This window comes from Schistocerca gregaria, chromosome 2 (assembly GCF_023897955.1).
Source record: "Schistocerca gregaria isolate iqSchGreg1 chromosome 2, iqSchGreg1.2, whole genome shotgun sequence".
NCBI lineage: Eukaryota > Metazoa > Arthropoda > Insecta > Orthoptera > Acrididae > Schistocerca > Schistocerca gregaria.
Window position 1 is genome coordinate 586822083 of NC_064921.1, and position 21683 is coordinate 586843765.

Consider the following 21683-nt stretch of genomic DNA (forward strand, 5'->3'; position numbering starts at 1 on the left):
CTCTAAATGACATTAGAAATCTGGAATTAATCACTTACTGAAGAAATACATTGAAACTGCAGATATCAAAATGCTGACTATTTCACTTACTTATGTACAAAGCTATGAAACTTTGGTTTTGTTGCGTGGTCAGCTCAGTATGGGTTAATTAAAAGGGGAGTAGACGTCATGTCTTATGACATAGGCAACTACACTAACCACAAATTTACACTTGTGAAGTGACTTATATTCTATGATATGGATATGTGACTGCGAGAAGTTATGACCAGAGTAACATGTCTTTACTACAAACTATGTGAGTTGAAGTATGAGGATGAAAAACTGCAATTTATCTTGAGTGAACCAGCGTTCATACTCTAATAGTGATGGTGATCCTGTTTTGCCACAGTTGTGTATACTATGTGGTTCTCATGGAGACACATAGACACTGTGCGCATTGGTACTGGTTGGACTTCTGCATACTGTTTAGTCTTGCGTCCTGTGCATATGGCCAAGATTGATTGAAGGCTGAGTATTGGTGGCAGAAGGTGGATGATTCTACAATATAATTAACTAATCTACATGTTTTATGTGACAAAGGAACTGGGTATGGAGAGAGGACTACACACTGTATATAGATGTACACTTTGCATGATTACACATTGCCTATGCCATGAGTAGAGAGAATTTTCATATATATGTATTTATATTTTCTTTGAATTTTAGGGTTAGAAGTGTGTTTGCTATTTTATTATCTTATATTGAAAAACTGACCTGACCGAGCAATTGCTAGCTTCTGTTCTGATCAGTTGTATCTCCGCAGATTTATGTTTTACTGACTAACTCTGAAAGAAATTGATCTTGTATAGACACAGAATATGAGATAAGGGTAGGTTGGAAAATAAGGGTAGGTTGGATGAGTGTCAGCATGGAGTGGATTAGGATTAGAGGATAAAGTACATGCAGGAACTAACAAACATAAAACTTTGTGTAGTATTTACATGTATTCACTTTATTACTATTTAATTTATATTTGTGAGAAAAGTATTTTCCCACTACATTTGACGGGGTTTACAGATTCCCATCGCAATGCCACCTCTGAATTTGTACATTTGAATTATTTTATACATATGTACAAGTGAAGCATGATACCACTGATGATGGCTGGGTTAACATGATCCCATTGCACTGCCATTTCTAAACCCTCACTTTTTAGCTATTTTACTTTATATTATGGAAAACTTATTGATATGAGGATGCTGAGTCGCTTATTTAACTGAGATTGTTCAAATGATACTCTTTACATCAAAATAAATATTAGCCACATATTTCTCAGTAGATGTCTGAAGTAAATTGACAATAACCTTTTTAGCTGATGTTAAAACCAAGTCGATATAAGACCACATTTATCTCTTTTATGTCTTTCTTTTAGTGTCTAATAAATTTGTACAATCATTATATAAATATGTAAGTGAACTCTGGTAATCAAACTCAGTATGGTAGGGAAGAGGCATCCTGGGTGAGATATCAATGTATTTATATGTGACTAATTAAGTTTTGTATGATTTCAGGAAAATTACCATGATATAATTTGACAGATAAGGCGATTAAAGGGACGAATTCAAGAGGAAAAGACCAGCAGAAAGATACGAGAAGACAACTATTGAAGATTACATTAATTACATAAAAAAAACAGTGGTTCATTGCTTTGCATATCTGTCTAGATCTCTTGCAAAATACTTTTGCATGAAATCTCGAGGGGTGTGTGTAATGTAACGGACTACTGAAGAGTGCGATACCACCCTTATAGTCGCATCTGCCCTTGCAGGGTCAGTGCTCCAATTTTATTTCTATGATTTTTTTATTTAATGTTATTGTATGTAGTATTTAATTTTGCCCAAATCTTTTTTATTATATTATTCTATAATGTGAACTTTATTTGTTTATTTCTGGAGAATATGTTGGCACCAGTGTGAGCCAAAGACATTTGTGTGTGAAAGGTAGAGAGTCAGACATTGTTAAGGTGACTGTTGGAGTGAGTTAGTTGGACTGTTGTGGGGAGAGCGTGGTTTTGTGAGGTGGACTGTTGATGGGAGTACAGAAGGAAGTCTGTCGTCTTATATAGAGAGTATAAATAGTATGTGATATGAAGATGGAAATTATTGTGAAAAGGTTAAATTAATAAAAATTAAGAATCAATAGTAAAACAAAAAGCGAGTACCAGTTTTCATTAGCACACAAAGACCCGGACCTAATATTAACAATGTTAGATGGATGGAACGCACCATGGCGAGAATCAAGACAATGAGACCAAATTCAGCATCTAAAGGTAAGGTATTTTAATTAGTTTTAGTATTCTGTGATGTATCATTCTTTTGTCTAAATATTAAGCTTAACATCATCTGTTGTAGATACAGGCCACCCAAGCTGGCGGGGTATCGTCAATTGATCATCATAATCTCAGGGTTTGAAATAGCATTTAAATGAATTGAAAGTTTGTCGCTTGATATTTGATATTCACCCCGGACGAAAGAGGGTACATTACAAGCACTCATTCAGTTAGAAAGGAAACCATCAGTAGAGGGCTTATGGAAGAAAAGCTTAGAATTATTCTGAGGTGATGGCATAAATAAAACAGAAATGTGCTGAATTGGTACTTTTGCCACCACACTTGTTAGTGATTAACTCTTCCTGCTTATTTGTACATAGCTTGTTGTTTTTATGCAAATATCTGGGACCAGTCACAAACTGATGATTCAACATATACAATTGCTCAAGCATTTAAATGCTTTTGGTAAAAGTACATTTCAAGGAAGGAAAAAAGTTATCTGACAGTAAACCTGTCATTGTCTTAACAGTAATTTTTTTAGTAATTTTAACAATGTATCTAGAAAAGAGAAATTTAGCTTTTTCCTGGTAAGTGATAAGAACTTTAAAGCCATTTTGGCTATAAATAACATAGGTCAACAACAGACGGAAATCACATTTTTCAACACCCTGTAAATATTTAACCTGCAGTAGTAGTTACACATCAGTTATATGTAAGTAAATTCTGTAAGACTACATTCGACATCCTAAGAATTTATTACAAATATGATTTATAAAATAAAATACCCAGTTATAATATATCTTTTAAATTCAGCACTTTTTGCAAAATTATCATTACATACATACAAATTACAACTACTCTAGAAGTATCAGAATATTTTCACAAACTGAAAAGGAAGACATTACTACAACTAGGACTAAAACAAATGCAGTGAAATCTCTTGTGTAATTGAAGCATTTAAACTATACTATGAGAGCTACAGCAACATCTGAAAACTGCTACAAATTACATCAGAATAATAACAGACATTCAGGAACTGCTATGTTTTGTATCTTTTGTGGAATGACCTTTGCAGATCCACTGAATGGTTGGCAATGTATTTAGGTCAACAAGTTCACGTGTTGATTGGTGGCAGCATTGACAAGCATAAGCCTGCCACTGTTCTGCAGTTTTGAGATTTGTGCTCACTTTGGCAAAATCTGGCATGTTTGTCCGAAGGAATAAGTAATCCGTACCATCTCTCCATGCCATGTTCCCATACACGGCTACTGAGAAGTCACAGGATGTGCAATGTAGCTTGTCACATGCCCTATGAACAGAATATTATTATAAACTCATACAAATTTTTACAACCAATACAATAAATTATGTTAAAAAAGTGTTTATCTTGTTGTCCCATATGAAATTATAATCATACTCACCTCTGTTCAAGTATAATGAATGTTAAAGTAGTATGGAAGAGTGAGAGGTCGCACGTAAGTATCTGTGATTATTTGGTTCAAAATAGGTACAGAATGACACAGGCAAAATTCACATATTTAATGGAATGTTCATTGTTTTAAAGATTCATATTGAAGTACAGCTATTTGTAAATCTGGAGCGGGATACCTATCTTTCGTTGGGATTGTTTTTCTACTTGAAGTATCTAAGACTTCCTCCTGAACTGATTCAGATCAACCGGACATTGCTTCCTGTCTTCCAAAAATCATGGTTGCATTAATTTGAAGAAGGAAATTAAATATGGCTTTAAGATCTTGCTGATGATGAGGCACCCAGTATGGAGAATAAATTAGATTGGTCAAGAATGAGGTAGGAATTCAGCCCTGCCATTTTCAAACGAATTGTGTCAGGATTGCATTACACAGCAGTAACAATAACACTTTTTCACTTATGGACATGATTTTCTTTAAAATTATTAGTACTAAAATTTGCATTCCTCTTAGTTTATGAAGATTTAAATATTTAATGAAAACACAATGTGGATTTTTTTTTTTTTTTTTTTTTTTTTTTTTTTTTTTTTTTTTTTTTTTTGACAACAAGGGTCCACATACGATGATGACCAGTTGCTGCATATTCCGGTAATTAAATACAGAAATTTTGTTGTGGCATAGGCAGCAGGTGTTTTCCCGTGATCTGAATGCTGTTGCTGAAATTACATATTTTGCAAAACAAACTGATTGCAGCTGACCTTATTTCTCCTGCAGTTGTACATCCTTTGCTGATCTGTGTTCCACTTAAATACACTGGGAAACATTTCCTTTGTGTTCTTGGATTCCTCATTTGATCAGAAAAAAGCTCATCATTTAATGACTCATATTCTCCAATATCAAAAAGAATGCTGTCCAGTGAAGTTACATCACTGAAATATAAAAATAAATTAAATGAGGTGACACTGACATTTGGAAAAAATCAGTGCTCTAAATTGTACAATTCACAGTACTTGTCACATTTTATGTTATTTGAAGAGATAACCAGTTTTGGCTCTACAGTCATCATCAATTCGATAAGAAGAAAATAAAAAAAGATTTTCATAATTTCTTAAACACAAACATGGAGCTATTACATAAAAATGCCTTGTAAGGGAGAAACAGAGGACACACAGTAGTTAACTGAATAGATTAACAATATACCTGATACATAAGTTACAAATCTTGGTACTGGCAGAAGGGATAGTGAAAGATTTTTAATAAGCAAATATTTACTGAGAGTAATGTGCAATAGAAAGTGTAGTCAACAGTATATATATCTTTCTTATCTCATTTTACTAAAACAGTAGTTTTAAGTAATTGGGACATGTATGAACCTCACTTTTGACTATGCTTTCTGATGTTTAATTACACTCGGTAAATATTTGCGTATTACAGATCTATTCCTGTACGCTCCACCAGTATCACCAATGCCGATATGTACAACTTTTACTTTTTTCGCATCAGTTTATTTGTTAAGGCTATGTGTCCTCTATGGCACTGCCTTGTGAGGGTGTAAGCTTACTTGTTTTCTGTTTATATGTAATATTTGGAAACTGTTGCCTCCTCTTTTATATAAAATAATCACTTCAATTATAGATTGCCATATAATGTAGCTGAGACACGTGAGATGTGTGTTTCATTCTGGGATACAGAATTTAAAATGAGCAGCAGGTGTGAAGGATATGAATAAATAAGCATTTAGTGGAAACACAAAAGCTAAATTTTAGAAAATGAGCTGGGCAGTGCATGTGTGGCTGATGTTATTTGTATTGCCTTCATGCTGAGAACTTATAAAGGTGGGCTTTCTTTTGCAACATTCAAGTAAGATCCCACATTCTCTTCTGTGATTACATTTCTACTAAACAGCTTTGCTGCCTTTGTAATTCCATTACTAGTTTATGAAAGAGTGTCTTCACACTAGGACTACTTAATAGTAAGAAGACTGACGATTTCAGAGATAAACAGAAGATGCTGGACTGGAATAATATTATGAAGAATGAGTTATTAAGAGATATTTTTGATTATTTCCCATGTATTGTTGTGACTATCCTTAAAGAATATTATCCCCTTATCATTCAACACAACATGTTAAATGTAAAGAAGAAACAGAAGAGAAGTTTGACTGACTGGTATACGCCTTACTTGATAAATTAAGCAGACTGCTGAAAACTTACTGTAACTAATTTTGCTCTAGTAATGGATTCATATGCCAAATTGAAAAAAATGTTACAGAAAGAAGACCATTTCTGCAATGCTTTACATTTGTTACTGGGCTGAGAAATATATGATCCTTGTGGCAAAGGGGTGCCATAGGGATGGACTGGGATGTTGTGGAGGTTGGTTGGGTGACAAAGTACCACTTTAGGAGGGGTGGGAAGGATCTTGGGTAGGATGTCCCTCAGTTTAGGGCATGATGATAGGTAATCAAAGTCCTGGTGAAGGTTGTGGTTCAGTTGTTCCAGTCTGGGTTGGTACTGGATGATGAAGGGGCACTCCTTTGTAACTGGTTCTTGGAGATGGTGGGACGATTGCGTTTTCATGGGGAAATTGCGTGGGAGATCTGTCTGGGGTATAGTGCCTGTCTTTGAAGGCCTTGGTAAGACCTCCCTTCCCCAGGAGGCCTGGCTGTATGGGAAGGGTAGTTTGGTGTGGAAGGGATGGCAGCTGTCAAAATGCAGGTACTGTTAGTGGACAGAGGTGTGAATGGAGCCATCAGAGAGAAGGAGATCAACTGGAGGAAGGTGATATGTTGGGTTGAGGAGTACTTTGTGTAGCAGATGGGAGAGAGGTGCTGAGGTTGTGAAGGAATGAGGATAGGGTGTCTTGGCCTTGAGTCCAGATCGTGATATCTTCCATGAACCTGAGCTAAACTAGAGGTTTGGCATTTTGGGAGGCTAGGAAGGTCCATAAACAGGTGAGCATAGGAGTGTGTCATGCAGGTGTCCATGGCTGTGCTGCAGATTTATTTGTATACTTTGCCTTCAAAGGAGTAGTAGCGAGTTAGGATAAAGTAGTAAGATGAATGAGGAATGAGGGAGTGGGTACAGAGTCTGAAGGATGTCAAGAGAAGTACTATTCAATAGCATCAAGACCATGGACATCAGGGATGTTGGTGTATAGGGAACTGGTGTCAACAGTGACAAGTAGGGATCCAAAGGTAAAGATGAAGGGATGCAAGTGATTGGTATACGTGGCATGGGAAGCTAAATTACAGGCAATTTTTTAGGTGTTGGTCAATGATGCCTGAAATTCTTTCAGTGGGAGCACAATAACCAGCTGTAATGGGACACCTAGGAATGTTAGGTTTGTGGAGTATATAGAAGGTGGGTGTGCAGAGTGTTATAGGCAAGAGGAGAAAAATGGATAGATGATAGAGGTACTGGAAAGACAATAAACAGGGATTGGAGGTTATGTTGAACTTCTGGGATAGGATCACTCTGGCAGAGTTTATAGGTGAAGCAGTCAGATAATTGGCAAAGGCCTTCAATTTAAAATGACATTGGTGGATCCTTTGTCTGCAGGTAGGATGTTTGGGCGAGGATCAGCACTGCCCTTAGTGCTAACTGTATCTTATCTTAAAACAGATGCAGTGTCTGGATCATGTAATGACAGGCCTTGTGCAATGTGAGATTAAATCATCAGTATGAGATGAGCAGTTGACATCCGTAGCAGCGGGTCCATGGGGAGCGGCAGACAAGTCAGTTCTGTCCTTTGAAAGTCTATCCAGTGATGTGTTTGTACCAGGGTAAGAGGTGTGGAAAGTGAGTTTGGTCAGTAAATGGAGATAATGGTTGGTGTCCCAATATTAGCATCCTTGAACATCTTCTGCTGTGTGCTGATAACCAGATATGGTCCGTCATATGGTGGCTGCAATGGCTTGCATACCGCAACATATGAGACAAAGACTTGATTGCGCTTCCAGACGTCACTGAAAATGAACAGGTGACAAGTCTCATGCCCAGTGTGAAGGTGAGCACTTTGAATAGGTACAAATTGAATTGTCTGCCCTTGTTGGCTGTAATACAAGAACTATACTCTGAAACAGGCAATCCATCCACAGAGGAATGTGGTAACAACTGTTTCAGTGGTAATGTCAACTATGGGGAAAACTTCAGGCCAGCAAGTGAAAGCAGTAAGTATATCCTTTGGAAGGTGGGAGAGGGCTGATGATATCCAGATGTACAGGACCCAGTCATTGGCTTGGTGGTACAAATGCAACAAGGTGTGTGTTTGACATCTGATCTTGTTCCATTGAAATGCCATACACTAGTGCACAAATGTCTTGCAGTCTTTGGTCATGTTTGGCCACACAACAGCTCAATTTACTAGGCTCATCATACCATGTACCCCAGAGTGAGACATATCAATTAGTGAAGCTATTGCCTGTTGATGAAAGTCCCTCATCACAAATGGTTATGGTTGTACCATAGCCTCATTTGAGTATAACAATGTGCTTGATGAAGGTATTTGGATGTGACAGAGGTGCAAACCTGATGGTTGTGTCAGCAGATCTCACAAGTCAGCGTCAAACTGCTGTGTCAAAATCTATTGCATGTGTAATCACTTCTATCCCCCTGTACACTCAGTTCTTCCTCGATATGGACAATACAAGTGATGAACTGACCTGAGTAATCAAGGTGGTGCAGTTGGCATGGTGATGCTCTGTCTGCTCACTGAAGGTAAGCATATGTCAGTGACTTGTCATCCATGACAGGTGTAAACTGTTGTCCATCCAGCATGTGGTGGAACTTCTTGATAGTGACATATGCTGCTTACAATTCATGATTGTGGGTTGCCCAGGTCTGTTGTGATGGCAATAACTCTGGCTGAAAAATGCCAAGGGTCGCCACTGTTCTTCTACATGTTGTCTTAGTAGGGCACCAATTGCAGTGGCAGACGCATTGACCATTAGAGTGAGAGGCACATGCAGAGCTGGATGCCCTAATAGAGCAGCCTCGGTGATGGTGATCTTTACTTTGACAAATGGCAATTTTTCGTTCCTAGTTCACAACAGTTCATCACTCGATTTCAGTGAACATTGCAGCAAACCATTCAGTGGAGCAGCTAAGAATGCATGGTTGTGCACAAAGTGTTAAAGTTGATGGTGCCAAGAAATTATTACAACCCTCAAAATTTCAAAGGTATGGAAAATTAATTATAGCCTTGACTCGCTCCAGTGGCAGCCATATTCCTTGTGAACTGATGCTGTAACCCAGGAACTGGACCTGGTAGATTGACAAGTAATCCATGTGAACAGAGGCAAGTAAAAACTTGGTATAAGTGTGTTAGGTGTTCCACCCCCTAGCTTGACATCACCAATGTATACATAGCAAAAATCATGGACACAAGTGGCTTCATCCATGAACTGTTGAAGGCATCATCAATGTAAACATAGTAAAAATCGAGGTCACATGTGACTTCATCCGTGAACAGTTGAAATGTCTGTTACATTGTTGCATAGTCCGAAAGGCTTTCTGGTAAATCAAAGAGTCTGAACGAAGTGCAGACAGTGGTTTTAGCTATTTTGTGCAGAGTGACATGTATCTGACAGAATGCACACACAAAGTTCAACATGAAGAAGATGCATTTGCCATGGATGTCAAATGCAAAGTAAGTGTGTGGTACTGGATAGTTATCATGGATAGGCCTGGCAATGAGCTGTCTATAATACCCTCATGGGCACCATCCATTATTCTTCTTTGGGACTCCATGGAGCGGAGGTGCCAAACAACTGCTCAACAGGCAGTAGATCCCTCATGCATTGTCGAATGCTGAACGGATGTTAGTGTAGGTTGTTGTCATGTGATTTCCAGGAACTGCATCAATAGTTCTACAATTGGAAAATCACCTGCAATCATCAGCATTGGAGTATTATCTGTACAACATACACATCCATGACTGACGAAGTTGCTAGCAGTGTCAAGGAAGTGACAATGACGGAGGTCAAGTAGGAGTCCATAGAATGACAAAAAGTCTGCCCTGAGAATACGGTGTATCACATCCATTACAATTTCTATTCAAACTTACCGATGAAGGCCGATCAAGTACAACAGAAGTGATATCTGGCATTCTGCAAGGTAGTGTCATAGGCCCTCTGCTGTTCCTGATTCATGTAAATGATCTGGGTGATAATCTGAACAGCCCCCTTAGATTGTTTGCAGATGACACTTTAATTTGCCATCTAGTAAAATCATCAGATGATCAATTCCAATTACAAAATGATCTAGAGAGAATTTCTGTATAGTTTGAAAATTGGCATTTATCACTAAACAAAGAAAAGTTTGAGGTCATCCACACGGGTACTGAAAGATATACAATAAATTTTGAGTATATGATAAATCGCACAAATCTAAGAGCTGTCAATTTGACTAAATACCTAGGAATTACAATAACAAGCAACTTAAATTGGAAAGACCACATAGATAATATTGTGGGGAAGGCGAAACAAAGACTGTGCTTTGTTGGCAGAACACTTAGAAGATGCAACAAACCCACTAAAGAGAGAGCCTACATTACACTTGTCTGTCCTCTGCTGGAATATTGCTGTGCAGTATGGGATCCTTGCCAGGTAGGATTGACAGACGTCATCAAAAAAGTGCAAAGAAGGGCAACTCGTTTCTTGTTATTATAGGGGTGAGAGTGTCACTGATATGATATGCAAATTGGGGAGGCAGTCACTGAAACAAAGGCAGTTTTCTTTGCGGTGAGATCTGTTTACGAAATTTCAATCACCCACTTTCTCTTCCGAATGTTAAAATATTTTTTTGACACCCACCTACATGGGGAGAAATGATCATCATAATAAAATAAGAGAAATCAGAGCTCGAATGGAAAGATTTAGGTATCCCAAACGCTATTTGAGAGTGGAATGGTAGAGAAGTAGTATGAAAATGGTTCGATGAACCCACTGCCAGGCACTTAAGTGTGAATTGCAGAGTAACCATGTAGACGTAGCTGGGCAAATCAATATACTCACACATCAGCACTTGTGTCCACCAAGAATTGCAACTTCGTATAATGTTCCATGTTGAATAGTCAACGGCTGCCACATGAGGGGGCCAGTCACCACTATCACTGACTTCTAGGTGTTTTGGGTGGTGGGTGGAGAGACAGCAAGTTATCTTAGGTTTAGGCCAGGGACGTTGAAGTTATGGGACTGAAGGATGTGCTGTAAGGATAGCTCCCATCTTTGCAGCTCAGAAAAGCTGATGGCTGTGAGGAGGATCCAGATGGCATGGATCGCGAAGCATCCATTGAAATCAGTGATATGAGGTTTGGCTGCTGTTGGAAATCACAGTGGTATCACCAGAATATTACGGATTTAAAACAAATTTACTTTACTCCCAAAATTAAACACCACAACTGCAACTTGACATTTTTCAGTCCAAGCAACTGGATATGAACAGTAACAGCGTACCAATGAGGAGCAAAGAGTTTATGTGTGCCAGAAATTAAGTGATACAGAGTACTCACTTTGAGTTTGGCTTCACACTTGTCACTATATCACAGTCATTTCAGACTCTTTTAACACTTCTAGATAACTTTGACTTTATGAACACCAGACTTACAAAATGTTCATGTTTATGATTTACGGCCAATCAACACCTAGATTATCAGTGAATTAACAACAATCAGATAACTGACACAGAAGAGAATTGAAGGTATAAGCATGAAGCAGTGCACACAGTTTAATTGATTTTAAAGAGTGTATTGTTTTACTCCATGTCGTCCTACTTTGTACAGCTTGCATTTACCTTTCCCTGAGATCTTAATCAACTTTTTTCTGCTGATATGGAGGGATCTACAGTTTAATACGGGATCCAACCTATGGTAAAAGATGCTGTTATTCTTCACATAAACAAAGCTTTGTCAGAAAGTATAGTCCAATGAAATGTATGCATAGGAAAAAGGGTATTCACTAAGATCTTGACAAGGCATTTCTTAGTCTCACTGTCTCCCACTTCTATGAGCCACCAACACATAATAAATGACTACATCTAAAAAATTCTGAAAGAAAATTGAAGATTTTTCTTCCTTTTTTTATTTGTTGTTATAGACAGTATCAAGTTCATAGGTATGAAGTTTCTAAAGAATAAGGCACGCAAAACTGTTTTACTACAGTAATATTGCGCAAAATACAGCACCTGATGCAGCCAATAGAAATTACTTTTTATTTTGATTATGAGGCAACTGTGATTCAAGTGATGATAACTTCTTTTATTTAGACAACAATATTTCACGGGTGCCGACACAGAGGTTAAGACATTAGACTCAGTCAAATTTCTGTGTGTCCTCTCTGGTTTATGTTTACTAAAATAGTTTCAATACAATGCAGCACTGGTCAATTAGACACTAAATAAACATGAACTGTTTTGTAGTTATACCTACAGCCAAATTATTTTTTGGTTTCACAATTGACTGAACTGCACAAGGGCAGTTTAGTGACATTAGTTCCATTTTCTTCTTTGTTTGTAATCTATATTGCAAACAGTTGTTAATTCTCAAGTGACTGATAATTGATAATACAGGTACTGAAATGTAAGTGTGTTGCAGTTATTTCATCTATGTTTACTCAGAATTAATTATCTTCGTATGAAGCACTGGTAAATTTCAGAAGTCCTTATTTATTCATTTGTGGCGCCGATGAAATCGACACCAACATTGATGCATCCGTCTTTGAACTAAGCTAAGATTATCGTTGGTCTCTTCCGCCATGTCCAGTTCTTTGTGAGCCTTGCTTGTGTTTGGGTGAATAAATGAACTACTGCGAAATGTGGGTCGTTTGGTCTAACTAATCCGAACATCTCCCTCACATTATTAAGTTAATTCTAAATGAATTTGGACAACTTGCTAGCAGATTGCTTCTCTAGGCTGCTATGTTGTAATATACACAGAATGTTTGCTTATGAAAAAGTAGATCTTTACATTCTGAAGTTCTGTTACATTTTAGCACTGGTAAGCAAAGAACCTCACAAGGATTTCAAGTCAAACTATAGAACTGTTTGCTGCCACAAGATTTTTCTACAACAAGTCTGCCACTTTTCCTGCATTTCATTACTGTCCTTTATATATGGGTCAATGGCTCTATAAAACACATATGTAGTGGCCAATAATGAATTGTAAAGATACCCCTCATTTACATTGTCTTGGTCATCATGAATGTATAACTGAAATAATTTTAATTAACACTAAAGAGTACTTTATGCACCTGTTGTTTTATTTATTAACATGGTAACGTCTTATTGAGAAATGTTTTCAACTCCTTTTTCTAATGCAAATGAGTTACAAATTTATGGTCGAGATAGGTGAAAGGATTTTTCAAAAGACGTATGTTTGGCAGTACAATGTGTATCTTCTTCTTTTATTATCATCAATATCACTAATTCTTCACAGAAGTTCTGTTTTAAACTTATGTTATGGACTTGGATGTCATTACAGAGTAGTCATTTCTGTTGGATGCCATTGATACAATAACTGAGCATCTAAAACAGTGATTTCCAGCAGTCCTCAATCTGAAGATTAGCTTCATTACAACTTCATAGGTTTGTTAAGCATGTAGGAGTAGGCTGAACCAAATACACTGAGCAAGTTGGTGCAGTAGTTAGCACACTGGACTCACACTAGGAACAATGACAGTTCAAACCCACATCTGTCCATCCAGAATTAGGTTTTTGATGATTTCCCTACATTTCTTCAGGCAAATGCTGGGATGGTTCCTTTGAAAGATCACAGCCAATTTCCTTCACCCATCCTCTTGACACAATCCAAGCTTGTTCTCAATTTACCTTGACGTTGATGGGACATTAAATCCAATCTTCCTTCCTTCCTTTTGAACCAGATACATGAGGCTAATTGCAGATGTAACATGCTATTTTTAGACATATCAAGCTTTTTGAGTGGCAAAGATGCAGCAAGTGACAGAAAAAAATCAGTTATTGATTATTAAGCTCTGGACACATCTTCAGTGTTTGGTCACTTAATCAGCTGAGCTACCAAGTCAAATACATAATTATTAATACAAGCACGTGAATGCTAATAGCTGCTATTTTATTATGTGAATAAGGTTGGTACAGCATTCTGGGGTGAAATTATGTATCATTAGAGGTGGAGTATTATATCGGATTTGTCTGTTTCCATAGTTCAGTGGTCAGCATGCCTGGATGTTACGAAGAGAAGCCAGGTTTGATTCCTGGTACTGGCAGGGATTTTCATTAGAGAGAAGACTAAAACAGGCTGCACTCAATCTCATCCAGCCAATTGAGAAGCCACTTGATTGAGAAGTAATGGTCCCAACATCAAGAAGGCCAACAACGGCCAGGAGAGAGAGGCATACTGACCCCCCCCCCATACCGCATCCAAGTGATGCCATTGGCAGAGGATGATATGGCTGTCTGTCATTTCTGATTGGTCCATCTGGGCCAGAACACAGACCTTGCTTTCTTGCTTATTGTCTTGGATTTGAAACAGCAATTGGTGTAAGGGGGGGGGGGGGAGGAGAAGATCAGTCCAGTATTTACCTAAGAAGTTATTTAGGAAAAATCTACACTCTAAGGATGGTTGGGGACTTGGAAACAGCTCCTCCTAACTTCAGGTCCAGTGTCTGTGTAGAGAGTAGAAAGTTCCTATGAATTAGGACAGGTAGATATTATCCTTGACAAGTGGAATAAATTAATAACTGGTTCAAACAATGGAAAATCCGGGGTGGAATATGACAACAGTATGAAAATGATAGTTGCACTCACCATACAATGGAGATGCTGAGTTGTAGATAGCCACAACAAAAAGACTGTCTGAAAGTAAGCTTTTGACCAACAAGGCCTTCATCAGAAATAGGCAACATACTCATATACACACTCATGCAAACATATCCTTCACACACCAATGACAGCATGCATTTGTGTGAGAGCATGTATGTGCATTTTGTCTATTTCTGATGAATATCTTGTTGGCCAAAATCTTAGTTTTTGACAATCTTTTTGCTGTGTCAATCTGTGACTCAGCATCTCCACTATATGGTTAATAATTGGATCCATTTATTGATCCCCAACTCAGATGATACAGTTGCAGAAGAGTTCAAAGCAGACTTGACTCCTGATTCAAATAGGTACACCACTAATACAATTATAGTTGGTGGTGACTCGAATCTACCTTCAATATGTTGGCGTAAATACATTGGTAGGCATGAAACATTGCCCAAAATTATACCAAATGCTTCCTCTAAAAGTTATTTTGAACAATTAGTTCAGGAGCCCACTCAAAATGTAAATCTTTGCATGTCTATCATCGTAATAGATGGTTACCAAGACTTCGGCTGTTCAATATGACATGAAAGTCACAACACCTGCAACTGTCTCTTTTGCATTTAATTAATTTATTCAACCAATTTTGGTATTCCATTATACCATTTTCAGGTCCCTTGACCAACGTAAGTTGAGAGATCTCCAATCTCATGTGTAGTCATAACAGAAGCCAATATTAAATAACCAATGTACATAGGTCTCTGGTTTACACAACACATACCTTCATTCACCAACCAGTGACTTACATTTTGTCCTGGCAGTTGTTGGCTGACAAATGAATGGATAGTGTCATGTAAAACCAGAGATCTATGGACACCGGTTGTATAATATTGACTCCTGTTATGACTGCACATGAGATTGGATTCATCGCAATTTACATTAGTCGAAGGGCCTGAAGACGTTGTAATGAAACATCAAAAATGGTTACATAAATAAATTAAATGCAAAACAGATGGTTGCAGGTGTTGTAATTTTCATTTTGCAGTGTAGATGGTTGCATAAACACACTTGACCTCTTAGCAACAAATAATAATTCTGAGCAAATATTAAGCAACAGGGCGGATACAGGGATTTGTGAGCACAAATTTGTAATCCACCAAAAATAATGCGTAATATATATATATATTTAAAAGCAGATAAAAATTTGCTTTACTGTGTTCCTAAGCAACACACTTCATTACTTCTGAACTCTGTAAGCACATATCACATGTGGCTTGAATTCAAATACACAGTATTGATGGCAGTTGAGAGATTTACCCCAAATAAATTAATAAGAGATGGATTTTATCACCCATGGTACACAAAACAGATCAAAACACTGCTGCAGAAGCAAAGAAAAAACATGCAAAGTTTAAAAGCACACAAAATCTCCAAGACTTGTGATGTTCTACTGAAGCTCAAAACTTCAATGTGAGATGCTATTGATAGTTTCCACAATGAAACTTTGTCTCAAATTCTAGCAGGAAATCCAAAAAGATTTCTGGTTGAATTTAAAATACACCAGGGACAAGACACACTATTAATACCTTCACTGTGCTATAGCAAAGATAATGTTAGTGATGACAGTGCCATCAAAACAGAGTTGCAAAACAAGGTTTTCCAAGAATCCTTCACCAAAGAATATGAAGTAAATATTCCAGAATTCTGCTCAAAAGCAACTACCAACATGAGTAACTTATAAATAGATATCCTTGGTGTAGCGAAGCAGTTTAGAACACGTATGAAAGACAAGGTTTCCAGCCCAGACTGTATTGCAGTCAGGTTCCTTTCAGAGTATGCTAAAACAACAGATCCATACTTAGTGATCATATACAACAGTTTACTCATCAAAAGAATCATACCTAAAGACTGGAAAGTTGTCAAGGGTACACCAGTAATCAAGAAGGCAAATAAGAGTAATCCACTAAATTAAAGACACATAACATTAATGCTGATTTACAGTAGTGTTTTGGAACATATACTTTCCCTGAACATTATGAATTACCTTGGAGAAAATGATTTATCAACAAATGGCCAACATGGATTCACAAGATATTGTTCTTGTGCAACACAACTAGCTCTTTATTCACACAAAATGAGTTCTATCAAAGAGGGATGTCAAACTGTTTCCATGTTTCTAGATATCCATAAGGTTTTTGACACTGTTCCTCACAATCAACTTCTAATCAAGTTGTGTGCTTATGGATTTTCGTCTGAGTTGTGTGACTGAATTCACGATTTTATGTCAGAAGGGTCACATTTCATAGTAACTGATGCTATGTCATCGAGTAACATAGAAGCAATATCTGACATTCCCAAGGTAGTATTATCAGTCTCTGCTGTTCCTGATCTATATAAATGATTTAGGAGATACAATGAGCAGCCCTCTTAGATTGTGGATATGCTGTCATTTGATGTATTGTAAAGACATCAAATGATCAAAACCAATTGCAAGATGATTTAGAGGAGGTATCTGTATAGTGTGAAGAATGGTATTTGACTTTAAAGAATGTAATGTGTGAAGTCATCCACATGAGAACTAAACTGAATCTGCTAAATTTGAGTGTGGCCTCTGTTGCCTGTGTGTGAGTTGCATTTGTGTGAGTGTGTATGTGTGTGTTTGTTGTCTAATTCTGACAAAGGCTATATTTGTGACAGTCTTTTTGCTGTGCCTAAGACTCAGCATCTCCACTCTACGGTGAGGGTGAGTAGCAACTTTCCTTTTCACTATATTGTTACATTCCATCTTGGATTTTCCATTGTTTGATATCCACTAAATTTTGGTTACGTGATAAATCACACAAATCTAAAATCTGTCGATTCAACTAAATACTTAGGATTACAATTACAAATAACATATACTGGAAAGATCATACAGAAAATTTTATGGAAAAATGAACCAAAGACAGTGACTTATCAGAAGAACACTTATAAAATGCAACTGGTCTACTAAAGAGACTGCCTAAACTACTACTGTCCATCATCTGATAGTGTATTGCTGCAAGGTGTGGGATCCATGTTAACTAGAACTGACAGAGGACATCAAAAAATTTCAAAGAAGGGCAGCTCGTTTTGAAATATTGTGAAATAGTGTGATGGATACGACACATGGGTTGGGGGTGGTAATCATTAAAACAAAGGCGTTTTTTGTTGCAGCAGGATCTTCTCCGGCAATTTCCATCATCAAATTTCTGCTCCAAATGCAAAAGTATTTTGTTAGTGTCCCCCTACGTAAGGAGAAATGATCATTGTAATGAAATATTGGAAATCAGATCTTGCCCAGAAATATTTAAGTGCTTCTTTTTCCCACACTTTTCAGGAGGCGAACAGTAGAGAAATAGCTTGAAAGTGGCACTTAACTGTGAATTGTAGAGTAATTGTATAGATGTAGATGTGTGACTTCACTTGGGCTCTTTCTTTAAAATAACACTAGTTGATGATTGCACAAGTGACACTGTGATTTCTGCATTACAATCTGTAAGAACTTAGAGTAACTCATCAAATTGTTGCTATATTTTTCAACATAATCTTCTTATCAGAACATTATGAACACAGAGATCAACCACTAAGTCACTTTGCTAAATTTTGTTCAGCCCCTTGGCCAATTTGACCAACATATATGAGAGCAATAAGCAATTCAGGTCCCTTTTGTGTATATCATAATGTTCACACAGTACATACGAAATGCCAGCTGTGTACAAGCAAGACCTTTCCCTGCACATAAAATAACATTGTTCTTACCATTGGTAAGAAATGTAGTTAGCTCACTTTGTTGCCTGTGGCCGATTTATTAATTCAGCACACATCATCACCTGTCGCAATGGCACAGAGTACTTTGCTCTATGGATACAAGGGCTCACACAGATAACAATATAGGTAGCCTAATACAGCAACTGAGTAAATTATGGAAAATACTTACAGATAATGGCTATGTTATGTTGGTGGACATAGTGTTACATTAAAAATAAACGTCTAAAAATATGTCACAACGAAGAACGAGAACAAAGGTCAACACGTACTGTTCCTATCATATACTGATGGAAATAAATCACAACACAAAAAATTAATGTATAGTAATGAAATTTTGGGAGTACATTTGTCTAGCTAAAATATCTATGTGATTAACTTTGCAAGATCACAGATTAATGTAATCGCAAGATAAGCCAATGTAAATATTAAATGCTTGTACATTAATAAGTGGTGTAACTGCTAGAATTTTGAATGCAAGCATGCAAATGTGCAGGCATTGTGTTATACAGGTACTAGCTGTTAGTTTGTGGGATGGAGTTTCATGCCTGTTGCATTCAGTCGGTCTGTACAGGGATAGTTAATGTTGTTTGTGGATGATGCTGGAGTTGCTGTCTGGTGATGCCCCAAATGTGCTCAGCTGGAAACAGATCTGGTGATCAAGCAGGTGGAAGCAACATGTTGACACTCTGTAGAGCATGTTGTGTTATAACAGTGGTATGTGGACGAGCATTACCCAGTTGGAAAACACCTCCTGGAATGCTGTTCATGAATGGCAGCGCAATGGGCCAATTCACCAGACTGATGTCCAATTTTGCAGTCAGCATGCTTGGGATAACCACAAGAGTGCTCCTACTGTCATTCGAAATTATACGCTAGGTGTAAGTCCAGTGTGTCTAGCATGCACACAAGTTGGTTGCTGGCCCTCAACTGGCCTCCTCCTAACCTACACATGCCTATCACTGGCACTGAGGCAGAACCAGCTTCCATCAGAAAACACAACAAATCTCCACCCTGCCCTCCAATGAGCTCTTGCTTGACACCACTGAAGTGGCAAGTGGCACTGGTCTAGACTCAGTGGAATGCATGCTACAGTGTGTCTGACAGAGTTGTCTTTGAAGTAATCAATTTTTAACAGTTCTTTGTGTCATTGTGGTGCCAACTGCTGCTCAAATCTGTGCTGCAGACGAAGTATGGTGTGCCAGAGTCAAACGCTGAACATGATGGTCTTGCCTCTCCAGAGTGCCAGTTCTTTGTGTCATTGTGGTGCCAACTGCTGCTCAAATCCCTGCTGCAGATGAAGTATGGTGTGGCAGAGCCAAACGCTGAACATGATGGTCTTGCCTCTGCAGAGTGCCATAGGGAAGACCAGTCTCCTTGTGAATGTACAGTCTTGTGGCCACTGCTGCCAGTCATCATGTGCAGTGGCTACATTTCTGCCAAATCTTTCTGCAATATCGCAGAAGGAATGTCCAGCTTCTCGTAGCCCTATTACTCAACCTTCTCGTAACTCAGTGATGTGTCGATAATAGCATCTTTAAGGCATTATAGGCTAACATTAACCGAAAACATCCAATTTCAAAGGTAACTAACGCTCACAACCATTATAGTGTGTATTTAAATCAAATCTGATTTTCGTCCTCACAGTGGTGTAACTAAGGCCGCTTTTATGCAACTGGTGAGAATTTTGAATAGACTTCATCTTTCAGAGGCAGAAACACACCTATCATTTTTCATATATGTCACTCAACTCCTTCTTGATGTTGTGATTTTTTCTTCCCATCAGTGTATATTAAACATGTCAACATCATCTGCAAATTACATTCTGGAATGGATGCAAAGTTTTTTTTTCTTTAAAAAAAAGAAAAAGGAAAAATAGGCTTTTTATGATTAGAGAAAGATGAGACTGACTTCTTACAGACTGTTTGGGCTGTTGAGATGCACTGCCCAAGTGAGAATGTACATATAAAGGAGATCAGCACCTTAGTTAATGAATGCCTCTCGGATTACCCAATACTTTAGCTATTTGTTCATTACTCATACCATAGATCCTATCAAGAAGGACAACCTCCATGGACGTGGAACAAGTCAGGGTATAAACTAACAAAAGAAAAGCAACTCATACAATAAACTATTATTATACTGCTTACTATTACTTGTGCTTATGCCAGCTAAATGTAAAGTAGGGATTTAGCAGAACTGTTTATTCATCGGTTTATCCTAATATTTAAATGAATACAAAGAATAGCATTATCTCCATATGTAGCAATGGAGACCTTTTTACAGTACTTTTCTCTTGTTATGCAACTTCACAATGAATATTGCTACTAGTGAGTTTTGTATTTAATTTTCTTTTAAAATTGTAGTGAAGCCAATTTTTTTTTTTCTTTTATGCTACATGGGGGCTTGTGAAAGATATTAGCATGAGAGTACGTAATTCCACTCTGAACTCTAGACAAGTAGACACAGTTAAAGGACATGGCGTGCCAATATTTCTTCCTTACGCAACAAGAAATGCAAACCATTTTGTTACTTTAAAATGCTGCGACTTAAATGTCTTGACAGACAAGAAACAATTGGACGAGGTGAGGGTCACAGACTGCTGTTTCAGAAATCTGCATATGTTTTTGATATCTCGATTTTTGGATCAATTTTGTGCCAAGTTGAGTCTAGTCTGTCACAAGCTTTTACTCACGATTTCCTCATTGACTATTGTGCAGGGTTATTTTTTAAAAATGTTTTCACAACAGTTTGTGAGCAGTTTGACTGTAACTTTACTTTATGATATTGGTAAGTGACCATGCAGGAGTATTAAAAAACGGGTCATTGCAAAAATGTGGGATTGGCCACATTCTGTGCTCTGTAAGGGATCACCATTAGCAATAGAAAATTAATTGGGCAATAAGAAGTTATCTCTAAGTGCCGGGTCAGAAGAAGCTTGTATTTGATCCGGTAAGCCGTGGTTTATGTATTCTATGACCTGCCTTAGCCAGTGTAATCTTTGTGGTTATCATCAGGAATCAGCCTGTCGTTGTACGTGTAATACAAGTTGTATCCTAATAACGAGACTGAGAAATTGTTTTCCATTTCCTAACTTTGAATGTGAGCTGTGAATAAATGTAATTCTGTTTCAATTTTACAGTAACAGAGCACAACACTGCAAGGTAGCAACTTAAGGTTAAAGTTCACCTTTCGCTTTTTTGTAAATTATCGCTGGGCTTGCTTTTAAAAAATTTATTTTCTACCTCTTCCAACAATTCATCAATATCGTCTGCCATCGTAACAACAACGAAATGTTGTATGTAAAACAGTCGTGGAAAATTGTGTACAAAAGAGGAAGCCGAGTGTTAACACACGACTTCGTTACTATGGAAACAGTTA

The 21683-nt window shown here is 37.6% G+C and overlaps 3 protein-coding genes across 3 annotated transcripts in view; 2 read left to right on the forward strand and 1 right to left on the reverse strand.

Annotated features, from left to right (window-relative positions):
- The window catches only part of LOC126333959 (NADH dehydrogenase (ubiquinone) complex I, assembly factor 6), a 124212-nt gene extending 122609 nt beyond the window's left edge, over positions 1-1603 (forward strand). The window contains exon 6 of the mRNA XM_049996783.1: positions 1551-1603. The gene's annotated coding sequence lies outside the window, so the exon portion shown is untranslated. The remainder of the gene's footprint in view (positions 1-1550) is intronic.
- On the reverse strand, positions 973-21683 carry LOC126334014 (cilia- and flagella-associated protein 418-like). The gene is made up of 3 exons (XM_049996788.1): positions 21492-21683; positions 4497-4667; positions 973-3617 (listed from the first exon to the last, which is right to left on the reverse strand). Exons 1-3 carry the CDS (start codon positions 21578-21580, stop codon positions 3338-3340), a joined length of 540 nt encoding a protein of 179 aa, XP_049852745.1. The 5' UTR covers positions 21581-21683; the 3' UTR covers positions 973-3337.
- Positions 21270-21683, forward strand: part of LOC126333923 (activating signal cointegrator 1 complex subunit 1) — a 90406-nt gene continuing 89992 nt past the window's right edge. Inside the window, exon 1 of the mRNA XM_049996781.1 lies at positions 21270-21335. Within this exon, the coding sequence (XP_049852738.1) occupies positions 21278-21335 (58 nt within the window). The 5' untranslated portion in view covers positions 21270-21277. The remainder of the gene's footprint in view (positions 21336-21683) is intronic.

Coding starts and splice junctions, on each gene's coding strand:
- LOC126334014 (XM_049996788.1), bottom strand. CDS start 21,580: ATGGCAGACGATATTGATGAATTGTTGGAAGAGGTAGAAAATAAATTT. Junction 4,668..21,491: donor AATTTACAAAAAAGCGAAAG/GTGAACTTTAAC, acceptor TTTATATTTCAG/TGATGTAACTTCACTGGACA. Junction 3,618..4,496: donor ACAACTGCAGGAGAAATAAG/GTCAGCTGCAAT, acceptor TTCTGTTCATAG/GGCATGTGACAAGCTACATT.